We start from the raw sequence: 27,148 nt of genomic DNA, 5'->3' as shown, positions 1-27,148 counted from the left end.
GCTGCCTTCATTCCACTAACCTCTGGAATTCCCAGTCAGTAATATGTGTTAGCTTGCCCCTCTTCCCAGCCCGTTTCTCATCCTTAGTGTATTTTAAAGTGGCCCATTTCTATGTGAATGTGGCAGCTAAGGGGGGGAGTTGGAGGGGATGGGGGATTCTAGAGAGCTGAGGGAGTACCCCGTTTGGATCAAGAAGTCCTCAGGCAAGTTCCCATCCCAACTCCTTTCTTTTTTTTTCTTTTTTTTTTACAGTATTTGTTAAGCGCTTACCATGCACCCAGCATTGTATCAAATGTTGGGGTAGATAAAAGTTAATCAGGTTGGACACAGTCTTTTGCAGATGAGGGAACTCAAGCACAGAGAAGTTAAGTGATTTCCCCAAGGTCATAAAGCAGACAAGTGGCAGAGCCGGAATTAATAATAATGTTGGTATTTGTTAAGCACTTACTATGTGCAGAGCACTGTTCTAAGCACTGGGGTAGACACGGGAATCAAGTTGTCCCACATGGGGCTCACAGTCTTAATCCCCCTTTTACAGATGAGGTAACTGAGGCCCAGAGAAGTGAAGTGACTTGCCCACAGTCACACAGCTGCCAAGTGGCAGAGCCGGGATTCGAACCCCTGATCTCTGACTCCAAAGCCCGTGTTCTTTCCACTGAGCCACGCTGCTTCTCCAGAACACAGGTCCTTCTGACTCCCATTCCCTTGCTCTATCCTCTAGACCACACTGTTCCTCTTGCCCCACTCCCTCCCCTCACCAACAACACTGTACCTGGAGTTCATGCCCTCTGGGGGACAGAGAGGAGGGGAGAGGGCACAACTGGGTGCCAGGCAGCCAAGGGTTCAGAAACAAGTAGGTGAGATCAGTCCAGTCCCACCCTGCCCTTCTCATCCTCTCCTTCCACCTTTCTTATTTATATTAATGTCTGTCTACTTCTAGACTGTGAGCTCCTTGTGGGCAGGGAATGTGTCTGTTTATTGTTCTGTTGAACTCTCCCAAGCACTAATACGATGCTCCGCACACAGTAAGCGGTCCATAAATACGATCGACTGCCTGACTGCCGGACCTTCCACGGCTCCCTCGCTAGACCGGTCTGAGGGCATCGGTCTGGGCCCTCTGTGGTTCCGGAGAGTGGCACGCTACCGGGCAGTCGGCCGCCCTGGCGTGTCCTCCACCCCACACGGAAGCAGTCAGTCATGGAGAGGTAGCATCGGCTGCCCTCTTTCTCCTCCAGCCTGATGCCGAACGGGGGATGCAGGGGCAGGGGGCAGAGACCCTCAGCTCCTTCCTTAGTTGCCCTCCATCGCCTCCTTTCCAACCTCCCCATTAGCTCTCTTCTTTTGGAGACATCTCAGTGCCGAGAAGAAGGCCCTTCCAACCTCCGGGGCAAAAACTGCAAGGAAGGGAATGGAGGCCCGAGGCCTCCGGGCTGTAAGGGATTACAGTGGAAGTGGAACCGGACCCTGAGTGGCCAGGTCAGGGCATGGGCGGGTTTGGGGAGAGTCTTTCTATGCCTCTGGGAAGGGGTCTTGGACCCCGGTGTCCCGAAGCTTGGGAAACGGGAGGAAGTGGGAGAGGGTGGGGGCCTGGGCCGACTTTTGCAGAGCTCCCCGGGGGCGGGGGGCACGAGAAAGGGCCGGGCCCGGGAAGGAGGGGGCGGGTGGGAGAGGCGTGGCAACTACGTTTGCTGTTTTTCCCTTTCGAGGGAAAAAGAAAGAAAAACAAGGATCGTCCCGCGGCCACGGAGCTAAATATAGAGCGGCGGGGGGCGGGCAAGCCCAGGGCTGTGGCAACCGCTGCTGCTTCTTCCTCTTGGGAGGGGGCGACTTTAGCGTTAGCCACACGCCCCGGGACCCTCCCTCCGAGCCCCCGAGCCCCGGGGACCAGGAACTCTTCTCCAACCCCAATCCTGGCGTGCATTTTGGGGAGGGGCTGCCGGAATGGAGCTCGGCCAAGGACGGGGGCCGGGGAGTGGGCTGGAGGCCGAGCGGGAGACCCCCGCCGGGAAGGCCTCCGGGGCCTCGGGGCACTCCCCGGGGCTGGCACCTCTGTGGGCCCCGAGAAGCCGTCCGTCCCAGGGCCTCTGTGGATTCCTTTCTCGGCCTTGGCCGTTGTTGTTTTGTCCCGTTGCCGCTGCAGGAACGGGGGAGGCCGCCCGTCCTTTTGTCCTACCGTCTGTTCGCCCGACCGACCAGCACTCTTCCCTCCCCCCAAAGCCCTGCCGAAAGCGCACCTCCTCCAAGAGGCCTTCCCAGACTAAGCCCCGATTTTCCCCAGCTCCCCCTCCCTCCCGCGTCAACACCACTCGCTCCCTTGGCTCTCCCCCACCACTTCTGTATATACGCATATATCTATAATTCTTTTAATTTATACTGATGCCTGTTGACTTGTATTGATGTCCGTCTCTTCCCCCCTTCCGACTGTGAGCCCGTTGTGGACAGGGACCGTCTCTCTTTATTGCTGTATTGTACTTTCCAAGCTTTTAGTACAGTCCTCTGCACATAGCGCTCAATACGTAGGATTAAATGAATGACAGACCTTCCGTCTGACCTTCTGTCCCTCTGTCCACCTGTCTGTCCGACCGTCTGACTGTCCGTGTGTCCGTCTGCAGGGGGTGGTTTTTTTGGTGGGGGAGGGGTGTTCCCCTTGATCCTATTTATTGCGATTAAGTTGTCTTGTTTTTGTCCATCTCTCTCCCCCGACTGATTAGACTGTAAACCCGTCAATGGGCAGGGATTGTCTCTATCTTTTGCCGAATTGTACATTCCAAGCGCTTAGTACAGTGCTCTGCACGTAGTAAGCGCTCAATAAATACTATTGAATGAATGAAAGATGCCAGGCCCGTGGCTGCCGTTCTCCCGACGCCCCACCAGGGGGCGGTAGCGCCGACGGGAAAATGGCCCGGCGCGGGGGGAGCTGCCAACACTGGTCTAAGCGCTGGGGCAGAAGCAAATGAATCCAGTTGGACACAGTCCCTGTCCCTCATGGGGCTCACAGCCCAAGTAGGAAGAACAGGAGAACTAAGGCACAGAGCAGTTAATGAAGCAATCGTATTTCAGTCAATTGTAATAATAATAATGGTGGTATATTTGTTAAGCCCTTACTATGTGCAAAGCCCTGTTCTAAGCACTGGGGGGTAACACAATGATCATGTTGTCCCACGTGGGGCTCACAGTCCCCCATTTTACAGATGAAGGAACTGAGGCACAGCGAAGTTAAGTGACTTGCCCAAAGTCACACAGCTGGCAAGTGGCAGAGCCGGAGCTGAGATTCGAATCCATGACCTCTGACTCCCAAGCCCAGGCTCTTTCCAGTGAGCCACGCTGATCGAGCTCTTACTATGTACAGGGCATTGTACTGAGTGCTGGGGAGAGTACAATAGAACAACATAATGGATCTATCCCCTGGCTTTAAGTGACTTTTCCAAGGTCACAGAGCAAATATTTGGCAGAGGCGGGGGTAGAACCCCAGTTCTCTGACTCCCAAGTCTGGGCTGTCAACGTTAGGGCGCTCGGCTTCTCCGTGGTTGTTGGAAGCTGGAGAAGAGGGAATGCTTCGCTGTGGAGAGGTGAGGTCTCCTGGGTTCTAATCCCGGCTCTACCATTTGCTTGCTGAGAGACCTTGGGCAAATCACTTAGCTTCTCTGTGCTTCAGTTTTCTCTTCTGTAAAATGGAGAACGGGGACTCTGTCCAAACTGACAACCTTGTACCTATCCTGGTGCTTAGTACAGTGCCTGGTACATAATAAAGGCTTAACAAATACCAAAAATAAACTGTGAGCCCATTGTGGGACAGGGACCGTGTCCTATTTTATCTACCCCAGGACTTGGCACAGAGTAAATACTTAATGAACACTGCAATTATTATTAGACAGCCTCTCAGCCTCTGTTTTTTGGGGGGTCTTTTTGAGGGGGTCAGTGTTCTCTGGGTAATGGCTACCAGGTGGTGACCACTTCACAGGCCCACCCCTTGCCTGTTCAGCTCCCCTTCTTCCACCAGGTTCTGCTCTGCTCCATTAATTTAACTCCTTGGGGCCCTGTTAAGGGGCAAGGAGTAAAAGGGCATATGGGTCACAGAGCCCAAAGAGTGAAAGGTCAGGCTGCGGGGGCCTCCAGAGGGGAAGCGATAGAAGCCTGCTTGGTCTGTACCCTTTCACTACCCCCTCCCCTCCCCCAAACTAGGCTGCCTGGGGCAGGAGGTCTATAGCTACAGTTTCCAGCAGCATCTGAGGACACCGTGTTTTGTACATGCCAAGGGCATTACATCCCCTCCCTGTAGAAGTCAGGTTGGGCCTGACCCAAAGGAGCATTTGGCCAGGCTGGGTAGTGTTGGACGGGGCCGAGCGGACCTCTAGGAATAATAATTGTGGTATTTTTTTAAGAGCTTGCTTTATGCCAAGCACTGGGGTAGGTACAAGATAATCAGGTCGGGTACAGTCTCTGCCCCACATGGGGCTCACCGTCTAAGTGTGAGGGAGAACAGATATTAAATCTTCACTTTGCAGATGAGGAAACTCAGGCACTGAGAATTGAAGTGACTTGCCCAAGGTCACACGGCAGGTAAGTGCAAGAGTCGGGATCAGAACCCCGGTCCTCTGATTCCCAGGCCCATGCTCTTTCCACTAGGCCATGCTGCTTTCCTAAAGTCAGGAGTGTTAGCGGGAAAAATTAGAAAAAGTTCAAGAAGGGTTGAATAGATTCATGGATTATTAGAGGGAAAGAGTAGGGATGTTATGTGCACCCTTAAACATGAGGGTAGATGTCATGAAGAGCAATCATTACATTGTTCATGTGAACACACTTAGAAGAAGTGTGGCTTAGTGGATAGAGCACGGGCCCGGGAGTCAGAAGGACCTGGCTTCTAACCTGCTGTGGGACCTTAGACAAGTCACTTCATTTCTCTGTGCCTCAGTTGCCTCATCTGTAAAATGGGGATTAAAGACTGAGACCCATGTTTACTGATTACTTTGTATCTACCCCAGTGCTTAGAACAGTGCCTGGCATATTGTAAATCCATTGGTTGATAGCATTAACCAATAAGTTTGATACAATATTGGCCCTGCTTACGTTACCTTATGAGGGGAGGAGGAGGGATTTTAGAAGGGCTGTGAAGGAAGGGAACGCTGTGATTTGGCCAGGCAGGGAAGGGAGGACATTCCAGGTGGGAAGAATAGCATGAAAGTCTCTGAGGGTTGAACTCCAGGAATCCGAGCCTGAGACTCGTGTGACACCTTCCATCTCACTTTGCAGGAGCGGAGGCAGCGGGATGTGTTCAGACTGGGGCCAGAGACGCTGCTTCTCATGCCTGAAGCCCGAAGGGGCACAGGTTGACAGGGGCTCAGGTAGGGCCTGCCAGTCAGTCAGTTGTAATTATTGAGCGCTTACTGTTTGCAGAGCACTATACTAAACACTCGGGAGAGTCCAATATAACAATGTAACACATTCCCTGCCTACAACAAGCTTCAAGTCTAGAGAAAGAGCTTCCGGTCTAGAAGACAAACTTACAATCTAGAGGAGAAACTTACATTCTAGGGGACTCTATGGTTCCTGGGGGTGGGAGAACTGAGTGGAAAGAGGTAAGAATTTGAGGTCAGAGGTTAAGCCTGGATCTTCTGCAACCCCATAAGGGCCTGGGCTGGGATCAGGCTGGGGAGGGCTGGAATGAACCAGGGTGGGGGAGGTGGGCCACGAAACACCTCCTCTCTCTCTGCCTGCTCTTTTCTCCGCCTGGATCCGGCTCTTCACACGTGGCCATCATGAGGATGTGGGAGCCCTTTCATTTCCTCTGCTTTACACCCTTCCCACCATCTCTCCCTGTCCTGCTCTAATTCACCGTAGCTCCCTGGGTAGCAGAGAAACTTTGCGGGGAAGAGGGGGAAGAGTATGAGTGGAGTAGCTGCCCCTGGCATAGAAGTGTCTCTGGGCACTGGAGGCCCAGGAGGCCTGGTCCAGGGGCAGCTTGAAAGGGAAGGCTTTACTGCCCCATCAGGGGTCTTTGTTCCAGGAAGGATGGGATAGTCCAGCCCAGCTGGCAGCTGGAGCCATTGGACTTGGGAAGTGTTCCCTTGCCGGGCCGGCCTGGGAGCTTGGGGAGGGAAGGGCGGGGCCCGAGTGGGGGCCCTTTTGTCCTGAGGAACAAAACCCTGGTTCTGCCGTTGTCCCTTGCAGGAGACCGGGGCCGGGGGCCCAGATGGAGGGGCTGGTGGGTCGGTGACCTTCCTAGCCTCGAGTCCAGCCCGAAGTGGATGTGGGACCCCCCCTGCTGCTCTGCTGGCCTGACCTTGTGGGGACCGGGCTGAAAACATGAGTCTTTGCAGGGCAGCTTGGCAGGATGGGTTCTGGCCCCCTTCCCCCTCACTCCTCCTCTCCACAAGGCGCTTCGAGTGATCACTAAAGCCCCGGGAGGGGGGGAACAACGATCCGGTGATGCCAGTGAACCGGCCTGGGCCTCTCTGGGTTCCAATCCGGGTTCCGCCACTTGTCTGCTGCGTGACCTTGGGCCAGCCACTTGACTTCTCTGCGCCTCAGTGACCTCAACTGCAAAATGGGGTTGAAGACGGTGAGCCCCACGTGGGCCAAGTGGATCGCCTTGTATCTACCCCGGCGCTTACAGCGGTGCTTGCTACATAGTAAGCGCTTAGCAAATACCATAATATTAATAATTGTTAGAATCATAAAAGCCAGCCCTGTGGATGGATGGTGGTGGGGAGGGGCGGTCTACGGTGCGTGGACCGAAGTTGAAGCGCCGTGGACGCGGCCGTTGGGGCCGATGGTTGTTTGTGGCGGAGGCCGGTTCTCCGGCGGGGCCCCTCGCCCGGAAAGGGGCCGGGCCTGGGTGACGCGGGGGGCGGGGAGGAGGCCGGGCCCGGGCCCCGGTCCCTCCCCCCGGCCCCGGCTCCGTTCCCGGTCCCTCCCTCGGTCCGGCGGGCGTCGGGCCCCTGTGGTCACTCCCCCGCTCGGCCGCCGTCGGGGCGGGCTCTGCTGCGGGCCGGGGGGGCACCCGGGGGGCACCCGGGGGGCAGCAGGGCAGACTGACCCAGGCCCAGGCCGCAGCATGGAGCGGCGCGGCGGAGGTGAGAGGGGCAAGGCCGGGCAGGGATTGCGGGGCGCCAACCCCGGGTCGTGACCCCCGGCCGATGGGATCCCCGAAACCCCTCCTCCTCCTCTTTCTCCACCACCTTCCAGCTCTCCTTTCTCCCCCACCCCGGCGCGGTCCCCAAACCCGGCCGCCCAGTGCGGGTGTCCTGGCCAACTCTTGGGGACTTGTCGGAGCCGGCCCCCTCCGCCACCAGACCGCCGGGCACCTTTGGTGCATCTAACCGCCCCAAATTGGGGGCCCCCAACATCCCACCCCGGGACGGGGCCTAAATCTGCAGGGAGGGGAAGGCTGCGGGGGGGTGGGCTCAAAGACATCCCTCCCCGCCTTGTGTGGGAGGAAGGAAGATGTTGGGGGGCGCCTCTTGGGGGGGCGGGGGTCCGGTGAGCGACTTTGTCCCACTTCCCAGGCCCATCGCGACCCCCACTCTCCAGCAGGAGTGAAGCCCCGGCGGCCTGCCGGGCGGCGGTGTGTGTGTGTATGTGGTGGTGGGCCCACCCAGTGGGGAGGGGGCGGGCAGACCCCCGGGTGGTCAGGACGGGGGGGAAGGGGGGGACCTGCGGGTCCCCTTCCCCTCGCAGACCACGGCCTCGCTCTCAAAATGGAGACTCCCGCCGCCCCTCCCCACCTCCCTCCCTGTCTCTCCCCCTTCCCGTCCCCTCCCTCCTTCCCTTCCTCCGCCACCGCCGCTGCCCGGGGCCTGAGAGGCTCCAAGCGGCCTGTCCGTCCCCTCACCCCGGCCCCCTCGCCCCTCACCGCAGGCCCCGGCCTCTCTGCATCCCCTCCCCGGCCCGGTGGCTTCCCCACCCGAAGGTCTCCCAGGCCCAGACAGATCCCACCTCTGCCCCCTCCCACCGCAGAAAGTGTGGGTGGCTACCCCCTCCTTCAAACCCCATCCCCCCCAGACCCCCTTTCCCCCGCCCCACCCTTTGCAGGGAAGCCTTGACTATACAAGGCCAGAGTGGCTGGGTGAATGGGAGAGGGGCAGCAAGGTCACTGTTTCCTGCAGCCCCCAGGGGACTGGCGGAATAGGGCGGTTTCGGGGGGTATGCCCGGGAAGCTCTGAGCCCCGGAACCTCTTCTGGCTCCCTGGGAAACGGAGGCAGCAAGGTTGAAGAGGGGTGACATCCCTTTGTGCTTCTCTGGGGTTGGGCACCGTATTCTGGCTCTGCCTAGGGGCATCCTCTTCCTCTCCCCTCAAGCCCCCCCCCCCCCCACTGAGCATCTGACCCATCAGCCCTCCCTCCTCTGGCAGCTCTGAGTCCCAAAGCTGCTTCTGGCTCCCTGGGGCAGCAAAGGGTGAAGAGGGGTTCCCTGGGGCTAGGCACCTTATTCTGGCCCTGCTCGGAGGCATTCCCCTCTCTGGGGCTGGACTTGGTGTCCAGGGCACAGGGGTAAAGGGGAGAGCGATGAGAGAGAAGTTGGTTGGAGAGGGATGGAAGCAGGAGTGGGGAAGGAGCAAAGATAGAGCTGCTAACAAAGGCCGGGAGGGGGACTGGGAGAAGTAACAGAGGAGAGGGGAGGGAACCTTTTGGGGGGGCGATGGGCAGAGCATGTGGGTGTTCTGGGCTGGATGACCCTCCTCCCTGCCCATCTATCCATCAATCAATCATATTTATTGAGTCCTTAGTGTGTGCAGAGCACTCTACTAAGGGCCTGGGGCCTAATGCATAGATAGAGTACAGACCTGAAAGTCAGAAGGACCTGGGTTCTAATCCAGCTCCACTAGTCTGCTCTGAGACCTTGGGCAAGCCACTTAACTTCTCTGTGCCTCAGTTTCCTCATCTGTAAAAAGGGGGTCCAGATTGAGCCCTACTGATTTGGTAGACATATTCCCTCCCCACACAAGCTTATAGTGTAGAGGGGAGCTTACAGTCCAGAAGGACAGTTGCTGGGCCGGACAAGCATGAGGTTTGGTGGAGAGGGGAGGAAGTAACACAATTGCGTCGCGGTTATGGACTCTACCATGACCCTGATGGCTTCAGCAGATGCCCACTCCCTTGAGGTTTGAAAGGGAGTGAAACTAGGTGAATGGAGATTTCTCTTTCCCCCAACTGCTGCCTCCGGAAACCAGAGTTGGGCTTGGTGGTTCCTGCCTGTGAGCAGTCGGGGAGAGAGGCAGAATCCAGGGGAGAGGGGTGGGGGCTGTGGCAGGCAGAAAGTTGGGGTTCAGGAGCCCTAATGGGATTCCAGTGCCGGGACCACTGAACCCATAGGAGGAAAAGGGAAATGAGAAGCTGGTTCCCTCCTCTTCCCCAGATCTCCAGGTTGTGGGGCCTGAGGTGTTCTGTGTGGGGTCTCTCAGGAGAGAGCAGTGCAGGGAGGGGGTGGGGTGGCCAAAGTAAGTCTTATTTGGTTGGATCCTCTGTGAGTTGGGGGAATGTCAAGGTTTGTGGGAGCAGGGGTATGGCCTTGTCGTCTCTGGGAGATTGGGGGTGGCACAAGGAAGAGGAGTGTGTCCGGTGGCCCGGTTTCTGGAAAACCAGAGGCGGTGACTCTCAGCTACCATCCAGATTGTCCCCATGTTGCCCCCACTCCTCGGGGTTCCCCTTGCTGGGGAGATTGCACCCCGATCCGCATCCTGCTGTGAAGATGTAAGGCAGAGGGGTGGAGTTTTGTGATACCAGTTCTTCCAGGACATGTGCTTTCATTCAATCAATCAGTTGTAGTTATTGAGCGCTTACTCTGTGCAGAGCACTGTACTAAGCACTTGGGAGAGTGCAGTACAACAGAATGAGCAGGGACGTTCCCTGCCCATACAGGCTGACAGTCTAGAGGGGGAGACAGACATTAATATGAATAAATAGGTAATTTGTATTGCCCGATTTGGATAGAAGGCGATAGAAGAATGAGGGAACCGCTCTTCCCCCAACACCAATCTGTTCTGGGGATACCACGATCCACAAGTTGGGGCAAGTAGATTTGGCAGAGGAAGGAAGGTTTGTGCTCCCACACACAGAGTCCATGGCCTCCGCCAAGGCGAGATGTTGCTACACTTGCCAGCCTCTGTTTCAGCCTTAACTGTACTGTGCCGGACAGGACTCGGTGATTTTGAACTTTCTAATATTTACTGTGGTAAAGTAGCAATGAGCGACAAGGCCAAATGGCAGTGGAAGACAGAAAAGTAACTTAAGAATTTGTATCGAAAAATGTCAGCCGCACTTGTATCTAAGAACCGTGTCCCTGACCCGTGAATTCCCATCAAGTTGGTGGTTATCTTGCGATTTTCCCATAACGCAAGATACTTGAAGATTCTTCAGTAGCACAGTAATAGTAATAATAGTGTTATTTGTTAAGCACTTACTGTGTGCCATGCACTGTATTAAGCACTTGGCTAGGCAGGTTGGACACAGCCCCGTCCCACATGGAGTTCACTGTCCAAAAAGGAGAGAGAACAGGTATTGAATCTCCATTTTACAGATGAGAAAACTGAAGCACAGAGAAATTAGGTGACACTGAAGCACAGAGAAGTTAGGCAACTAGCCCCAAGTCCCACAGTAGGCAAGTGGAGAAACCAGGATTGGAACCCAGATCCCCTGCCTCCCTGGCTTATGTTCTTTTCCATTGGTCATGCTACCTGTTTGGGTGTTTCTGCCGAACCTGCAAATGAGAGAGAATGTGAGAATGAAGATATCTGTATGTGTGTGTCTGTGACTAGATCTGCCTGTCATCCTGCCCTCTGCCTGGAAATATTCCTTTCTCCCTTCTTACCGTCCATGCTGGTATGCACACATATGCAGTATGCCTTCTGAGAGGCATGTATGCACATGTCCACACAGGTCCGTGTAGGAGCCCATGCAGGCACTGGGCAGTTGTCCACACCTCATCTGCCGACACACAAATGGAGAACTTGAGCCTCAATTTCCCCCACTCTCCCACGCCCCAGTTAAGCGTATATATCCATTCGCCAGCCTGAACCCCGCTGCGGGAACAAGAAGACAGTGGAGGGTTGCTTTAAGTCAGGGGAGGGAAACAGAGGGGCCCCTGGGCCAGAGTTCAACCCCTCCCCTCGTCCTCCTGTGCAGGGGGTGCAGTGGGGAGTTAGGAGCGAGATGGAGGGGTCCTGCCAGGCGAGAGGAAACTCTGCCAGATGTGGAAAGGGGGCCAGAAGGTATGTGAGATTGAAAACTGTGCCTGCAGGGGACCCTGGGCAACTATCCTCTGGCCCAAGTGGCCCTGTGCAGTTCTGTCCTTTGGGACCTGACCATCTACTAGCCCGACAGAGAGAAGGTGGTGATGGAGAGAGTGGGAGGGAGCGAGTGTGAGGATTTCCCAAGATGCTCCACTCGTCTAGCCCATCCCCTCCCACCCTCTGCGTGCGGGCATGAGTTCCAGGTGTGCTCTGGGCCTATGTGTGGGCGTACTGTGAATGGGGATCTTTTTTCCCCTCGATTCCAGGAGGGGAACTCGAGTGCCGTGGGTTGGGCCGGGTATGGGGCCCTGCGGGGAGCTGGTGGCTGATTCTAAGACTGGGACTTGAGTGTCCTTCTAAGCTTCTCACTCTTCTGGCTCCCAGTGGCTCCTGCTTCCTGCTGGCCCTGGGGGATTGGATTTGGAAGGAGCTTGAGGGTCCCAGGGGACCTGAGGACGAGCAGCATATGTGGGGCTGACCTCCCCAGTCTCTTTTCTTTGAGGGAGGAGCCCAGGAGTATGGGGCTGGGCGGCCAGGCCGGTCTTGGAGCTTAGGGCTGGCCCTTTGTTCCCTAATTACTACCGAGGCTCAGGGCAGCCACAAGATAATGTCACGGAGGCGCTGTCTCCCCCGGGCCCTGCCCAACCCTGCCACCAGAGGTGGGCAGAGGGAAGCAGCCCCCCGAAGCTGGGAAGGGCAGGGACCTTCCTTTGCGGGCCTGGGGTACGGCAGAGAAGGCTCTCTTCTGAGCCAGGGAGGAGGTGGCTCTCTCTAGCCCACCCTCCCACCTACAGTCTGCCTCGACCCCATCTCCTTTCCCTGGCCAAGAATTCCAGCGAGCGGTCACTCACTCTGGGCTGGAGCAGAGCCACCGCTGTGGCAGCCAGGGTGGGCTCTGAGGTCAGGGCCCCCCGGGGCAGGGAGTTGGAGGGATTGTCTGGCCAGAGCCACCCCAGACTCGAGCCAGTTGCTCTGCTTGGGCCCGGGGCCAGCCCCTCGGTCCCCTCCACTTCTCCGGCGATACCTGTGGGTAGCCATGGGGGTGGCTTCTGGCCCAGAGAAGGAGGCCTGTATTGACCTCCACTCTAGGGCCCTAGTTTGGCTACCATCCTTGGACCACCATGGGGCAGGGTGCCCAGCGTCCAGGCCACCCGACTACCAATGCTTGATCACCCCCCGTCCCTCAGGGGAGGCCAGACTGGAGCCGTGGCAAGTTTAATTCACTTCCAAGGGGTTCGGATTAACCCCACCTGACTCGAGCCCTGAGAAATCTGCTGTAAATAATCCACTTGAGGATGTTTGAGAGGCGGCTGTGGATGTAAGCTCTCCCAGACTGGGAGTCCTCTACTGCCTCTGACCTCTCTCTCGTCCACCCCACTGCCTTGGCTCTGTCGGGCCTCAGACGGGTCCCATGGCTTTCTCCCCACCGCAGGGCTGGGTCCGAGCTGCCCCGACGTTTCCTAGTCTCTTTTGTTCTGTGTGATTTGCACTGCTGCTCCTCTCCCCTACCTAAAAAGGAAGATTGGAAATCGGCTGTACCTGTGCTAGTAGTTTGGTATCTATCTGCACAGCTTTTTAGATGTGTTTATGCTTCGGTCGCCTGCATCTTATGTTTGTCTGTGAGTTTATGTGCCCTGCCTTTTCCCTTGTTACTGCCCACACTCTAGACCCAGGGTACCTAACTACCCCACTGACCACCTGACTCACCCAACTGGTCCTAGCGATGCTCGAGGGCCAGACCATCTGAGAGCTGCAAGAGGACCAGGGGTCAGATGTCAGTGTCAGGCTGGCGGCCTCACTTGTGCGTCCTTCCCCTCCCAGTCCCCCCAGTCATTAATCTTGGTTTAGACCTGGGGCCCGGCCTTCCATTGCCCTCCCCCTTGGCCCTGGTCCTGCTTCTAGGGGAATTAATGGGCGTGGGGGTAGGAGGGGGGGGTTGTTGTTTTAATGGTATTTGCTAAGTGCTTCGTATAGATTAAGCACTGGGGTAGACACAGATCAATCAGGTCAGACACAGTCCCTGTTCCACATGGAGCTCACAGTCTAAGGAGAGTGGGTGTGCCCAAGCAGGAACCTGGGACTTTGTCTTGCAAAAGTGAGGAGGTGGGATGAGGCAGCTGCAATTCAGGCCCTCCCCTTCTCCTTCCCCCTTCACCGGGGAGTCGGGGAGGGGTTGCAGGGAGGAAAGTATAGGGGCGGTGGGTCTGACCTTCTCCCGGGCTTGGTTGGCAGGTTGCCCGCAAGGACCCTCGGCAGGCCTGAGTCCATCCCGCCATGGCGATTGTCCAGACGCTGCCAGTGCCCCTGGAGCCCACCGCTGAGGCCGCTGCCATCCAGCTGCCGCGCCCCGGCTCCACCCGCTCGCCCACCATGGGCAGCGTCAGCAGCCTCATCTCTGGCCGGCCGTGCCACGAGCGGCCCGCTCGGCCCTCGGAGCTGGGGCCTGGCTGGTCGGGAGCCCTCGTGCCACCAACCCGCCACCGGGGCGCCCCCGGCCCTGGCTTCTTCCGCCAGCAGGATGGGCTGCTGCGGGCGGGTCATGGGACACAGGAGCCCCGGGGCCCTGGGATGCCCAGCAAGAAGCCCTGCGGGGCCGGAGCCGGGGTCGGAGGAGCCAGCTCTGGCTATGCCTACGTGAATGAGGACTTTCGAGGAGACTCGCCCCCCAGCCCCTGCAGCGATCCCGAGGACGTCCGTGAGCAGCGGGCCCGGAGCGCCCACCTCCGGGGACCACCCCCCAAACTCATCCCTGTGTCTGGGAGACTGGAGAAGGTAAGGAGGATGGGCTTGGCAGGGGAAAGCATGCAGAGAGAAGGGAGCGGGTAGTCTGGGTGCCCACTTCTCTCCTTCATTTGGGACTCTGGGCCCTATGTCGCCCTTTTCGGCCACACCAGCTCTCAAAGGTGATCATCACCGTCAGTGGAGGCGTCTTTGAAACTGGAGGACAGCACTGTGTAATGATTAATCATAACTGTGGTATCTGTTAAGTGCTTACTTTGGTCCACGGACTGTACAGAGCACATGACCAGATATGGGATAATCAGGTCAGACACCGTCCCTGGCCCCCACAGGACTCAGTAGGAGGGAGAACAGGTATTTCTTCCCCATTTTACAGTGAGGAAGCTGAGGCCCAGAGTTGCTAAGTGACTTGCCCGAGGTCCCACAGCAGATAAGTGGTGGAGCCGGGATTAGGACCCAGGGCCTCTGACTCCCAGGCTCATGCTCTTTTCACTAGGCCACGCTGGTTGTCAAGGGTCTGGAAACTCCTTTCTCTGTGAGAAGTTCCAAGCACAGGGTGGGCTGGCCCAACAGCAGCAGGCTGACTTTCTTTGAGGCCGGGTACTCGGGAAGCGCTGTGCCAGGAGGGAGCGGTTGGGGGGAGTGTCAAAAAGTGCTTTTTTCTCTCACGGTTAGGGGGAGTGCCGGAAAGTGCTATTTTCTCTCACTGCCCTTCTCCCCTGTCTCCCCCAACCTAGAACGTGGAGAAGATGCTGATCCGGCCAACGGCCTTCAAGCCCGTGATGCCCAAGAGTCGGGGAGGCCTGTCTCTGTCGGGCTTCCTGGGTCCTCGGGTCGCGGGGCCGGGAGGGCCAGGACTGTCCGGGAGCCAGGGCAGCCTGACCCAGCTATTTGGGGGTCCGGTTTCCTCGGTTTCGTCGGCTTCGTCGTCCTCGGCCTCCGACAAGCCCCCATCCTTGAGCGGCCGGGGCAGCAGAAGCCCCTCGGGGACGCTGTCTGACTCGGGCCGGAACTCCCTCTCCAGCCTCCCCACCTGCAGCACCGGGGCCGAGCCGGCCACCGGCTCCCCGGGGGGACCCTTCGTCCCCGACGCCCCGGTGGCCGGGGGGCTGCCGGGACCAGTCGGGGCCGGCTACCGGGGGGTCCCCCATTCGGACAGCGGCCGTTCCTCGTCCAGCAAGAGCACCGGGTCTCTTGGGGGGCGGGCGGGCGGGGGGGCCCGGGCGTCGTCGGACAGCGGCTCCTGTGGAGAACTGTCCCCGCCCCCCGGCCCGCCCCCCGCACCCGACCCCGAGGAGGTTCTGCTGCTGGGGACCCTAGAGGAGAAGCTGAGGGAACGCGAGGCCGAGCTGAGACTGCTGCGGGACAGCTTGGATGAGAACGAGGCTGCCGCCTGCCAGGTGGGGGTGCAGGGGAAACCCTGTTCGCGTCAGACCCACGGGAGGGCAGAGCTGGGGGGCAGGGAATCCAGAAGGGTTGGGGAAACAATAGTTCCCGGGGCCGGGCTCCTTGGGCTATCTTGGCGGGCAAGAGGACAGTCCCTGGGCCCTCACCCTCTCGGGCTTCCCGGCAGCTGTATGAAGAGAAGCAGCGCCGGTGGGCGCGGGAGCAGGAGGAGCTGCGGGAGGGCTGCGCCCAGCATGTGCGCCAGGCGGCCCAGAAGACCCAGCATGCCCAGCAGGTCCTGCAGCTGCAGGTGTTCCAGCTGCAGCAGGAGAAGCGGCAGCTGCAGGATGACTTCGCCCAGCTGCTGCAGGAGCGGGAGCAGCTAGAGCGGCGCTGTGCCTCCTTTGAGCGCGAGCAGAGCGAGCTGGCGCCCCGGCTGGAAGAGACCAAGTGGGAGGTGGGCTGCCTCTGGGGCTACGGGGTGGCCCCCTGGTGAGGGCTCCTGCCTTTTCCCTTCCCACACCAGGAGGATGCTGGGGAGGGAAGGGCATTAGGCCGGCAGCCGACCCCCAGCTCTGTCCCAGGACCACCTCTCCCTTCTCCCCTGTGAGTGCAGATCTGTCCTGCTCTGCCCCAAAGTCCCTGAGGAGACGAAGGTGGTTTTCCTAAGCCGGGAGGGGCCCGAGCATCCAGGGAGGCCCAAGGAAACGCAGCCAGGGAAGCTCCTCGGGTGGCTTGGGGTCTCTCAGGCCCACCCCTGTGCTGACGGAGCACCTCTCCTCCCCAAGGTGTGCCAGAAGAGCGGGGAGATCTCCCTGCTGAAGCAGCAGCTGAAAGAATCGCAGGCAGAGCTGGCCCAGCGGGGCGGGGAGCTGGTGGAGCTGCGGGCCCAGCTGCGGGCGGCACGGGCGGAGCTGCGGAGCAGCGAGGGACGGGTGAGGGGGCTGCAGGAGGCCGCACGCACCAAGGCACAGGAGCTGGAGGTCTGCGCCAACGAGCTGCAGCGCAAGAAGAATGAGGCGGCTCTGCTGCGGGAGAAAGCCGGGCAGCTGGACCTGGAGGTGGCCGGCCTGAGGGGAGGGGGCCCGGCCGGGGTGCCGGACCCCGCCGACCCCTTCCTCCTAGCTGAAAGCGACGAGGTCAAAGCCCAGCGGGCGGCGGCGGCCGGGGGTGTGGCGGAACTGCGGGCCCAAGTGGAGCGGCTGCGGGCGGAGCTGTGGCGGGAGCGGCGGCGGGGCGAGGAGCAGCGGGGCGGATTCGAGGGGGAGAGGCTGGCCTGGCAGGGTGAGAAGGAGCAGGTGATCCGCTACCAGAAGCAGCTGCAGCACAATTACGTCCAGATGTTCCGGCGCAACCGGCAGCTGGAGCAGGAGCTGCGGCGTCTCAGTCTGGAGCTGGAGGCCCGAGAGCTGGCCGACTGTGGGCTGGTCGACCCGCCCGCCCCCTGCATCCAGCTGGAGGAGATCACTGCCACCGAGATCTGAGTGCCCAGGCTGGTCAGGAGAGAGGAAGCGGGGTGCAGGGAGGGGGCAATGGCCAAGAGGGGTCAGGGAAGACTGGGCAGGAGGTAAACCTGTGAGGATGAGCTGGACCCTGATCTTGGATCCATCTTGCACCCAAGGATGGGGCCCTGAAGAGCAGCAATTTTCCCAGAATCCTCCTGCCTTCCCTCAGCCTCCCACCCCACTTCCTCAACCCCGACACCTAGCAGCCCTCATTACACCAAAGGAAAAGCTCAGAGAATCCTCATTTATTCGTGTTTGTTACTAACCTGTGTTGCTGCCTTCCTCTTTCTTCATTCCTCCACCCCCAAGTTTATGGCATTGTTTTTAAATTTGTATATTTTTCACTCTGTGTAAATTTCTTGTACAAACCCAAAGAAAAATTAAAAAAAAAGGAAAAAAAACCAAACCACCCCATATGTGGGTCTTTAAGAAAAGGAGGCTTGGTGGAGATGGAGGGAGGAGGGCTGAAGAGCCAGGTACTTCTCCTTCTCCGTCTTACTCACCCCTGTGGACTCTTCCTGCTACAGAAATGGGGGCCCAAGTTTGCCCTGGGCTCTTGTGCTAGAATAGCTGCCTTACTCAGGCAAGAGGAGAGGTGCTGAGAGAACAGGATTAGGCTTCAAAGGCAATTTGGAGCCACGCTGAGGAGGAAACAGGTGGCCTAGTAGGGACAAGGTGAGGGTTATCACCTGGGGAGAAGGGTTGTGGGGCAATCATAATTAACAGTTTAAATTTGTAGAGTGCTAATTTCTTCCAAAGCGCTTTCACACTAATTATCTCATTTTATCCTCACATCTCTGTGAGGTAGAGGCAGGTATTACCTTCCCCAGTTTGAAGATGAGGAAATTGAGGCAAGCAGGGGAAGTTAAGGGGCTTGCCCGAGGTCACCCAGCACCTTGGGGTCAGATGTAGGACCAGAACCCAGGCCTCCTGACTGGACATCAGTCCACTCTGCCTCTGAGCAAGTTCAGGTGAAGGAAATGGGGATGCACACAAGAACACTTTCCCTGTCCCTCAGCATCAGGCCTGACCCCTCAGGGTGCCAGCATGGGGAGGGGCAACTCACCTTATGTTCAAGAATGGATGGATGAAAGCTACCTCCTTGGGGCCCTCTCCTCCTGTCTGGCCGGGCCCAGGCCTGGAGAAGCACAGTACAGACGGACACTGCCCAAGACGCAGCTTGGGAGTTTCAATGAGACAGACAACCGCTTTAGGCCTGTGCCCAGGTCCTGGCTTCAGTCCTTCTCACTGCCTGCTCCTTGACCAGCTCCCCTGCTATTTGGGGTGCTGACCAGGCCCCGGGGCTGTGTCGAGGGGGGCACGGGCCCTGTCCAGCCTGCCCGGGTACCTTGACCACTAACGTCCATGGCGTCACGGCTCTTTGTTGCGATAGGCACGGCGGATGGTATCCACGGCTCGCTGGTGGGTGACCCGCTGCAGGGTTTCGCCGTCCACTGCCACCAGTTCAAAGCCCGCCTGCCAGGAGAGAGGAGGGAGGGTAGACTCGAATAATATTGGTACTTCTTGAGCACTTGCTATGTGCCAAGCGCTGTTCTAAGCACTGAGGTAGATATAAATCAGTCAGGTTGGATACAGTCCCTATCCCACACAGGGCTCACCCTCTTAATCCCATTTTACAGATGAAGGAAAACTGAGGCCCAGAGAAGTGAATTGACTTACCCACGGTCACACAGCAGATGTGGCAAGCTGGAATTAGAACCAGTCCTCTTTCTGACTCACAGGCCCGTGCTCTGCCACAAGCCACAACTGCCCCTCTAAGACTGTTGACTGTAACTCGTGGGTGGAGACATGTCTGCTAAGTTCTTCCTAAGCACAGTGCTCTCTGCACATAGTAAGCGTTCGATAAATACCATTAACTGAGAGTTGAGGGAAATCTCCCCTAAGGCTGTGAGGACAACCCCTTGCCACCATAATAATAATGATGGTATTCGTTAAGCACTCACTATGTGCCAAGCACTGTAGAAGTGCTGGAGTAGATACAAGGTAATCAGGTTGTTCCAAGTGGGGCTCACAGTCTTCATCCCCAATTTACAGATGAGGTAACAGGCACAGAGAAGTTAAATGATTTCTCCAAAGTCATACAGCTGACAAGTGTCCTATTGGACAACCTGAGCCAAATGGGGTTCCCAGCTCCACCCTCGCCCTCTGTAAAATGGGGATAAAGACTGTGAGCCCTTTGTGAGACGGGCCATGTCCAACCTGACTTTGTAACCACCCCGGCGCATAGAACAGTGCTTGCACAAAGAAAGAGCTTAACACGTATTATTGTGATTGTTATTATCAGCCCGTTCTCGGGAGGCCCACGGCTCGGGCTGTCCATGTTGGGGAGCCGCTTCCGGGTGGACGCGGTCAGAGGTGACGCCGGGAGAGGAGGAGGAGGAGGAGAAAAAGGAGGAGGAGGAGAAAAAGGAGGAGGAGGAGAAAGGGAGAAGAGGAGGAGGGGAAAAGTATAAGGAGGAGAAGAAAAAGGATAAGGAGGAGAAAAAGGACAAGGAAGAGGAGAAAAAGAAGGAGAAAAAGGATAAGGAAGAGGAGAAAAAGGAGGAGGAGGAGAAAAAGGAGGAGGAGAAAAAAGAGGAGGAGGAGGAAAAAGGAGAAGGGGGAGAGAAAGGAGGAGGAGGAGAAAAAGGAGGAGGAGGAGAAAAAGGAGGAGGAGGAGAAAAGGGAGAAGGAGGAGGAGGGGAAAAAGTATAAGGAGGAGAAGAAAAAGGATAAGGAGGAGAAAAAGGACAAGGAAGAGGAGAAAAAGAAGGAGAAAAAGGATAAGGAAGAGGAGAAAAAGGAGGAGGAGAAAAAGGAGGAGGAGAAAAAAGAGGAGGAGGAGGAGGAAAAAGGAGAAGGGGGAGAGAAAGGAGAAGGAGGAGGAGAAAAAGGAGGAGGAGGAGAAAAAAGAGGACGAGGAGGAGGAAAAAGGAGAAGGGGAGGAGAGAAAGGCGAAGGAGGAGGAGAAAAAAGGATAAGGAGAAGGAGGAGGAGAAAAAGGATAAGGAAGAGAAAAAGAGGAGGAGGAGGAGAAAAAGAGGAGGAGGAAGAGGAGAGGGAGGAGGAGGAGAAAAGGAGGAGGAGAGGGCGGGGCGGTGTTGCTCCCTGCAAAGTGCCCAGCCGCCGTCTCCCTGCCGGCTTGGGGATGGGGGTCGGGGGTCGGGAGGTGCGGGGCAAGGATCGCGCCCGTCTCCCGGCCCGGGCGGCCGTTTGGTTTTCCTCCGGCCTCTTGGCTGGAACCCCGGCTTCTCCTGGGCCCCGCTTGGGGCTGCGCCCCTCCCGAAGCCCCCGGCCCGCCGGACCGCGGCTGGGCCGGGGCGGGGAGAGGCTGGACGGTTGGAGGGAGGCGGCACAATTCGACTTTTGTGCGGGGAAGCGGCGGCCTTTGGAGACGCAGCTGCCGGACAGCTCAGAGTCCATCCAAAGCGGCGCCAGCCAAACAGCAGGGGAGGAGGAGGAGGAAGAGAAGCAGGGGAGGAGGGGCAGGAGGAGGAGCAGGGGAGGAGGAGGGCCAAGGGAGGCCGCGGGAGGCAGAAGGCTACAATGGGCCTTTGTGATCGCAGCCCCTCGCCCCGGCCACCGCCGCCGTCCCCCCCGTCTAACGGAGGCTGAGGGGGGTGAGGATGGGTGGTCAGTCCCGGCCCACCGCCCTCTTTCTCCTCCCCCTTAGCCAGCTTCTGGGAACCGAAAGGAAATCTCCGTCTGGCTGGATCCGGCCCCTTCCCTCTCCCCTCCTCTGCCCACCCTGTGACCCCGATCACCTCCCACAGGGAAGGCCGCGCCTGCGGGAGGGCACAGGCCGGAGCAGCCCCTGGTCTCTGCCTGGCAGCCAGCCCGACCCTGGCCTCACCTTACCCAGGGGGAGCACCGGTGGTGTTCCTGGGAGCTAGAGCATCTGGGTTCAATTCTGGAAATACTCCCCCCCCCGCCGTGACTGCTCTCTCTGTGCCTCCATAAAGCTGGGAGCTCGGCCTTGGGACTGACTTCCCCAACCCCTCGGAGAGCTCAGGACCCCACCACATCCCGCATTCCTTCACCCCCGACTAGCTTTGTCCCATTACCTGTAGAACCCCACTGAGGTAGGCAGCCCCTCCTGGGAAAATCTTCTCTATCTTCACCATAGGCTGCACTTTGGACTCGATCCCACCGGAGATGCTGATTCCTGGAGGGCAGGGAATAACACCAGACCAGGCCTGAAGTTCCAGCAGGACCTGCCCTCCCACACCCGCAGCCCACACAGAGAAGCAGCATCGCTGAGTAGAAAGAGCCCAGGCTTGGGAGTCAGAAGACATGAGTTCTAATCCCTGCTCTGCCACTTGTCTGCTGTGTGACCTTGGGCAAACCACTTAACTTCTCTGTGCCTCAGTGACCTCATCTGTAAAATGGGAATTAAGACTGTGAGCCCCACGTGGGACAACCTGATGAGCTTGTATCTACCCCAGTACTTAGAACAGTGCTTGGCACATAGTAAGCGCATAACAAATGCTATAATTATCATTATATCATCATCATCATCTCCCACATGTTGATCACCTCCCCATAACAGGAACCGCCCACACCTCCATACAAGCCGGGACCCCCAACTGGATCCGTGGTCCAGCTCCCTGACCTCCAGAAGCTGCAGCAGGACAGCGGGTTGTGAGGCTGGAGTAGGCTGGGCCTGGCCCTAGTAACCGCTCAGGCACAGCCTGGTCTGTAAACTCAGTGTGGGCAGGGAACGTTTCTACCAAAAACTTGTATTGAACACTCCCAAGTGCTTAGTACAGTGCTCTGCACAGAGTAAAAGTAATCAATAAATACCATTGTTTGACTGATGGCCTAGACTGTCAGCTTCTGTGAGGATCAATTCCTGCCTGCCCCAAAGTCTCTCTGGACAGACAGAACCTCTGGGGTCCCTAACCCACCTCCCTGTGAGACTCCCACCTTGGCAGTAGAACCACCCTCTCTTCAGACCTCCCCTTTGCCTCATCTTCCCTCCCGCTTCTCCTCCACTGGTTCCTTCCACTCCCTGTCATCCGGCCCTCCTGCTGAGTCCTCTAGGTGGTTCTGTGGGGCAGGATGGGCCCAACTGGGTGCCCCTCTAATCCTAGAGCAGCCCCCCACCCCCCACCCAGGGGCCTGTGCCAGGCTGTGATTGTTTCTGGATCTCAGCCCCTGAATCATGATCCCTTCTTTGATCCTGACCCCCTCTAAGAATGAGGGCAAGCTGCCCTTGCTCTGATGCACCATGTGCCCAGGGGCAAGATGCTAGTCTTGTAAATGGGCAGGAACAGCACCTGTCCCACCCTGCATGGTAGGGGTAGGAAGCCAGATTCCACCCAATGACCTCCTCTTTTGTCATCTCAGACCCACCCGGCCCCCTTCCCCCACCCGTTTACTCACCCAGGGACTGCCTCAGCTTGGAGAGGGTGACAGTCTTCAGCTCATACTTCTCCTCTTCCTCTTGTGCTTCGCCGTCCCCATTCTGGGTCCCTCCAGCCCCCGGCCCAACAAACACTTGGGCCAGCTGGGGCCGGGCCTTCCTGGGTTTGCTCACGGCAGGGAGGTGGGGGCCCCTGCCTTTCTCGGGGGATGGGGACCGGTGCCGCCCGACAGTTTGGGCCACCTGGGCCTTTTCCCGGCTTCTTTTGGGTTCAGCCTGGTCTCGGGAGCAGGAGCGGGGTGATGGGTCCCTGGAGCGGGCGAGGCGGTGGCTGTGGTGGGCGGACTCCGAGGTCGCTCCCAGGGGCTCAGCCAGCTGCCGGTTTGGCCGGGTGGAGCGGGCAGTGCTGGGTGCCGGGGAAGCACTGCGCCCAGCCATGGCGTCAACTGGCACATCCTGGAGGGGAGGGCAGATCCTGGAGCTGGACTTGGTACGGCGGGGAGCGGGGGACACCCGGAGCCCCACTATCTGCTCTTGGAGCTCCCGTTCCCCTCCATCCTCAAACCCATTCACCGGCAGCAGGTAGAAGCCACCTCGGTAATCTGTAGAGTGAAGGAGAAAATTATACCGTTACAACAGTCATCCTACTACCTATTTCCTGCCTCCATTCAGATGGCCCCTCACCAAAAAGAATAGGGGGAGGTGTCTTTTCTTGAGAAGAGATCTCTAAGGGGTGGAAGACTGCACGCTCCCATGTGGGCAGGGATCCTGTCTACCAACTCTCCCAAGGACAGTGTACAGTATTCTGCCCACACTAACCAATCGATCGATACCATTGACTGACACCCTGACACCCTGGCCCTCCTTCCTCCTCCCCATTTTTTTATAGTATTTGTTAAGCACTTACTATGTGCTAGGCACTGTTCTAAATCCTGGGGTGGATATAAGGTAACCAGGTTGGACACAGTCCATGACCTATATGAAGCTCACAGTCTTAATCCCCATTTTTACAAATAAGGTAACTAAGGCAAAGAGAAGTTAAGTGAATTGCCCAAGGTCACACGGCAGAAGAGTGCCAGAGCTGGGATTATAACTCAGGTCCTTCTGACTCCCAGACCCATAATCTATTTTATCTACTAGGCCATGCAAAGCCATCTCTCATGATTGGCAAGTTCGTTTTTAGCTGTAACCTAATGTCTTATTGCAATTCTAGAGAATTGACCCTGGCTCCTGGTTGTGTGTACTACAGCAGCATAAATACCTCACAGCAGGGCATAGTGGAGACAAATACAGAATATATGAAGGGACAAAAAGCCCAGCACCATTTATGAGGTAAAATGAAAGTAAAAAGTGAACATGAGGCAGCCCAACTGAGGAGGCTTGAAACGCAGGTACAGATGAGAGACCAGGCAAATGGTAAAATGGTGTCAATATCGGGGTCAGCGATCAAACTACTGAGCGGTAAAAGCCAACCCGTGACCACAGCGTAAACAACGTAAAATCTGATTTGCGCAAATGTCAAACCCGAAAGCCTGCGGAGACCAGAAAGCAGGAAGACAAAACAAATGAAAAATCCAAGAGTCAAAGCCAGTGCTATGCGTGGGCTGAGGGCAAAAGCAGGAGGGCAGTGTTGTGTGACTGGCTGCCCTGCCCCCACCTCAGCCCCCCAGAACAGGCAGACCCCCAGCGATCCTCGGGTAGCGGAAGAACAACAGAAGCTCTGAATGAGGCTCCAAAGTCTGGAGAAGTCAAGTCCCCGGGGAGGGAAGCGCCTGGCCTTAGCCGAGAGAGGCCGGCTCAGCCCAGAAACAGCGGCGGGTGTCAACCGCAGACCAGAGCCTGGCAGCAGGCAACATTGGGGTGGGGGGAGGGGACACCATGGTTCAGAAAGGAGGGCAGCAGCACACAAAACGCCAAGGCACAAATCAAGCCACAAAGAGCGAAATAACCCCAAAACACAGCCCCTGGGGCTCTGGGCCTGAAAACCAAGCAGCTCCAAAGCGGGGGTGAAAAAAACAACAGGTTGAGGGAGCTAGAAGCCAAAAGGAAGCAAAATGGAACAAAAGCAAAACAGGAAAGGACTAAAGCAGGGCAGTTTGGCCGGCTGATGGGCAGTGGGCTGGCAGATGGTGACAAGACAAATGATATGGGAAGAGCAGAGCCAGCTAACATACACCCAGTCAAGGTTGCCCGGGGCCAGACTGGGCAGCCGGCCCCCAGAAAGCACAGCCTGATTACCCTGAATTCACCATCAAACCTGCAGAGTCCAAACCGAGGGAGGAGGCCCAGACCAGCTCCACTTCACCATTTAAACCAAGACCTAGAAGCCGGCCCTTGGAAGACAGGACAGACTTCAGCTATGATGACAAAGCCCAAGAGTCAAGAACAACAAACTCGGAATCGGGAGTATCAGGCAAAAGCCAGAAAAAATCAATCAATCAAGCATATTTACTGAGCACTATAGTATGTGCAGAGCAAGGTACTAAACTCTTGGGAGAGAACGGTATAACAGAGTTCGTCGTCACATTCCTTGCCCCAAATGAGCTTAGAGTGGAAGTGTGTTTTCAGGGAGCCTGGTGGTGTCCAGCCCCTCCTCCCAGACTTCCAAGTGCCTGGCTACTCACTTCTTCGTAGTCTCTCTGTGTCAACAGCACGTCTCCCCACTCCCAAACCACATTCTCCCCCCATCCTGAGTATTTTTGAAGGTCTTCCCTAACCGTTCAATAAACGGGGTGACTTCTGGGAGAAGGCAGAATGGTCCCTTCAGGCTGTAGCTGAAGAAAAAAAAATGAGCCTACTGACCCCAGGGCTTGTTAGAGGGCAGAGAGAATGTCCCAGGGAGAGGACTTGGTAGCCACCAGACTCCACACCCCCTTTCCACTCCCCCAACCCCCTCCCCATTCTCCAGATGACTGACCAGGCACAGGAGTGATGAGATGTCTCTTGGGCGGCAGGTCTGGTTGGGCTGGCCTCAGGGCTGGGGACCTCACTGCCGGAGGATGGGGGAGATGTCAGTCAATCGAATTTATTGAGCGCTTACTGTGTGCAGAACACTGTACTGATAGTTTGGGAGAGTACCTGCAAGGAGCTTACAGTCTAGAGGGGTCTAGAGGTCCACAGAGTGACTGGCCAGGAAGCACTCCCCCCAACCCAACACCCACAATCTCACTCATCCCCACCCCAGCATCCAGGTCTCCAGTCCAAGACCCCACCTCATCCCAGGGTAGGGGGAGCAGAAGGTGGTGTGAAAGGACACACAGCCTCATACCTGCACGGCCCCTCAGGGCATCATAAGCCTCCAGTTCCATGGGCATCACCATGCTGTCAAAGCGGCCCAAGTCTGTGGGGCTGATTATACTCCTTTTGTGGGGTTGGGAGGGAGGGAGACAGAGGTTAAGGGCTGTAGCCCTGAAGTGGGAAGCTTTCGGTGCATTAGGTGGGGAGAGGTGAGGCCAGAGGCACCATGGGTTCCACCGTCCTTCCCCGCACTGTCCAGGACCCTCAGCCACCCAACCTGAGATGGGAGTCGGGGCATCTCCTTCTACCGCGGGCTCTTCCCCAGCCCTATCACCCCACAGCACCGCTCTGGGCCTCTCCACTTACCTGACGTCTCTCAGCAGCAGCAGCTTCTCAGGCCGGTCCAGGATGGCCAGGAGTGGCCGCACTAGATCCTCCACGCTGCCCTCCCGGATGTACTGTGGACAAAGCCGTCCAGTCAGTCCACGCCCGCCCCCCGGGGAGCACCTCCCCATTCTGAGGACACCCACTGGCTGAAACTTGACTCCCCATCACCACTGTATTGTGGAACAACCACCGCTACAGTCTCTTCCTCCCAACCATCCTCTCCCTCATGGGGCGGGGGGGGGGGGGTGTGGTCCTGCAGTTACACTTGCCCTAACACATTTCCACCTTGATGATGCAACCACCTCTGGGGTCGAGCACGGCCAGCAATCTGTATCCATTTGAGAAGCACAGTGACCGAGCATCCCCCCAACACACTTACTTGTGCGAGGGGGGGTGTAAGGCCAAAGGTGAAGTTGTGAAATAAAGGTGAAATAAAGGAGTCTGGGAAAGAGAAGACTCTGGGGGTTAGGAGGAGGGTGAGTCTGGGGTCTACACCTCAGTTTCTGAGGATAGGAGGCGAGGGCATTTACCCACTGTTCTCCTTCTCCACTGAGGGTGGAACAAGAGAAAATGTGCTGAAAATGGGGCAGGAAGCTGGTTGTGGGCAGGGAACGTATCTACCAAACTCTGTTATATTGTACTCTCCCAAGTGCTTAGTACAGTGCTCTGCTCACAGTAAGCCCTCAATAAATACCATTGATTGATTGATTGAAGAATTGAGGTTAGACAAGAAGAAGAAGTTCCAAATTGTCGGGGGTGAGAGTCACTGAAATAAGAGAGTTAAGGGGGCCTAGACCCTTCTTTCCCAGATTATTTTGCTCCTGTCTAGGTAGGTGACTGCCCAGAGAGAGTGGATGGATGGAATGACCTCTGGGTGGCCAGCTGTGGGGTTGGGGAAGGGATATATGAGATCTGCTTTAGGGTCTCTATTGGGGCCCAGCAAGGGGAGGGGCTGGGCTGGGCACCTCCTGGGAGTTCCTTTAGCCAGGGCATCAGTGGGAGGGCTGGAGTTCCCTTGAGTGTCTCATTTCTCAAGACCAAGGTCACCTTGCACTTTCGTTTTTAAAAAACACAAACAAGACTAGTGTGTTGCCCAGAATTAAGGACAGCAACCCTTTTATCATGCAGACTCTGGGCTGGATAGGGAGGGATGACTCTTGGGGACCCTGACAGCTGATACGGCAGTCACCTCAAGAGCTGGCACCGACCTGAGCTGTCCAGCAGACTCCCCACTCGCCCATCTAGCTCTGGCCCCTAGGGAGAATGGGGGCAGGGGACCAGAGGCTCTTCCATTGGTCACG

The 27,148-nt window shown here is 57.3% G+C and overlaps 2 protein-coding genes across 3 annotated transcripts in view; one reads left to right on the top strand and one right to left on the bottom strand.

The window, feature by feature from the left end:
* LZTS2 (leucine zipper tumor suppressor 2) overlaps nucleotides 1–17,264 on the top strand; it is a 19,236-nt gene extending 1,972 nt beyond the window's left edge. Inside the window, exons 1-5 of one of the 2 annotated variants that reach the window (XM_029080578.2) lie at nucleotides 6,932–7,073; nucleotides 13,461–14,000; nucleotides 14,705–15,367; nucleotides 15,541–15,810; nucleotides 16,142–17,264. In XM_029080578.2, the coding sequence (XP_028936411.1) occupies nucleotides 13,503–14,000; nucleotides 14,705–15,367; nucleotides 15,541–15,810; nucleotides 16,142–16,837 (2,127 nt within the window). In that variant the 5' untranslated portion in view covers nucleotides 6,932–7,073; nucleotides 13,461–13,502 and the 3' untranslated portion in view covers nucleotides 16,838–17,264. Of the gene's footprint in view, nucleotides 1–6,931; nucleotides 7,074–13,460; nucleotides 14,001–14,704; nucleotides 15,368–15,540; nucleotides 15,811–16,141 lie in introns of those variants that run through there. The other variant, XM_029080577.2, reaches the window with a different exon arrangement.
* The window catches only part of PDZD7 (PDZ domain containing 7), a 27,305-nt gene continuing 17,245 nt past the window's right edge, over nucleotides 17,089–27,148 (bottom strand). Inside the window, exons 11-16 of the mRNA XM_029080579.2 lie at nucleotides 25,827–25,918; nucleotides 25,492–25,583; nucleotides 25,141–25,212; nucleotides 22,244–22,825; nucleotides 20,923–21,023; nucleotides 17,089–18,334 (exon numbers count right to left, since the gene is read on the bottom strand). Coding sequence (XP_028936412.1) covers nucleotides 18,230–18,334; nucleotides 20,923–21,023; nucleotides 22,244–22,825; nucleotides 25,141–25,212; nucleotides 25,492–25,583; nucleotides 25,827–25,918 — 1,044 coding nt within the window. The 3' untranslated portion in view covers nucleotides 17,089–18,229. The remainder of the gene's footprint in view (nucleotides 18,335–20,922; nucleotides 21,024–22,243; nucleotides 22,826–25,140; nucleotides 25,213–25,491; nucleotides 25,584–25,826; nucleotides 25,919–27,148) is intronic.

Source organism: Ornithorhynchus anatinus, chromosome 16 (genome assembly GCF_004115215.2).
Source record: "Ornithorhynchus anatinus isolate Pmale09 chromosome 16, mOrnAna1.pri.v4, whole genome shotgun sequence".
NCBI lineage: Eukaryota > Metazoa > Chordata > Mammalia > Monotremata > Ornithorhynchidae > Ornithorhynchus > Ornithorhynchus anatinus.
Note: the sequence above shows the minus strand (reverse complement) of the source record. Positions and strands in the feature narration are given on the sequence as shown.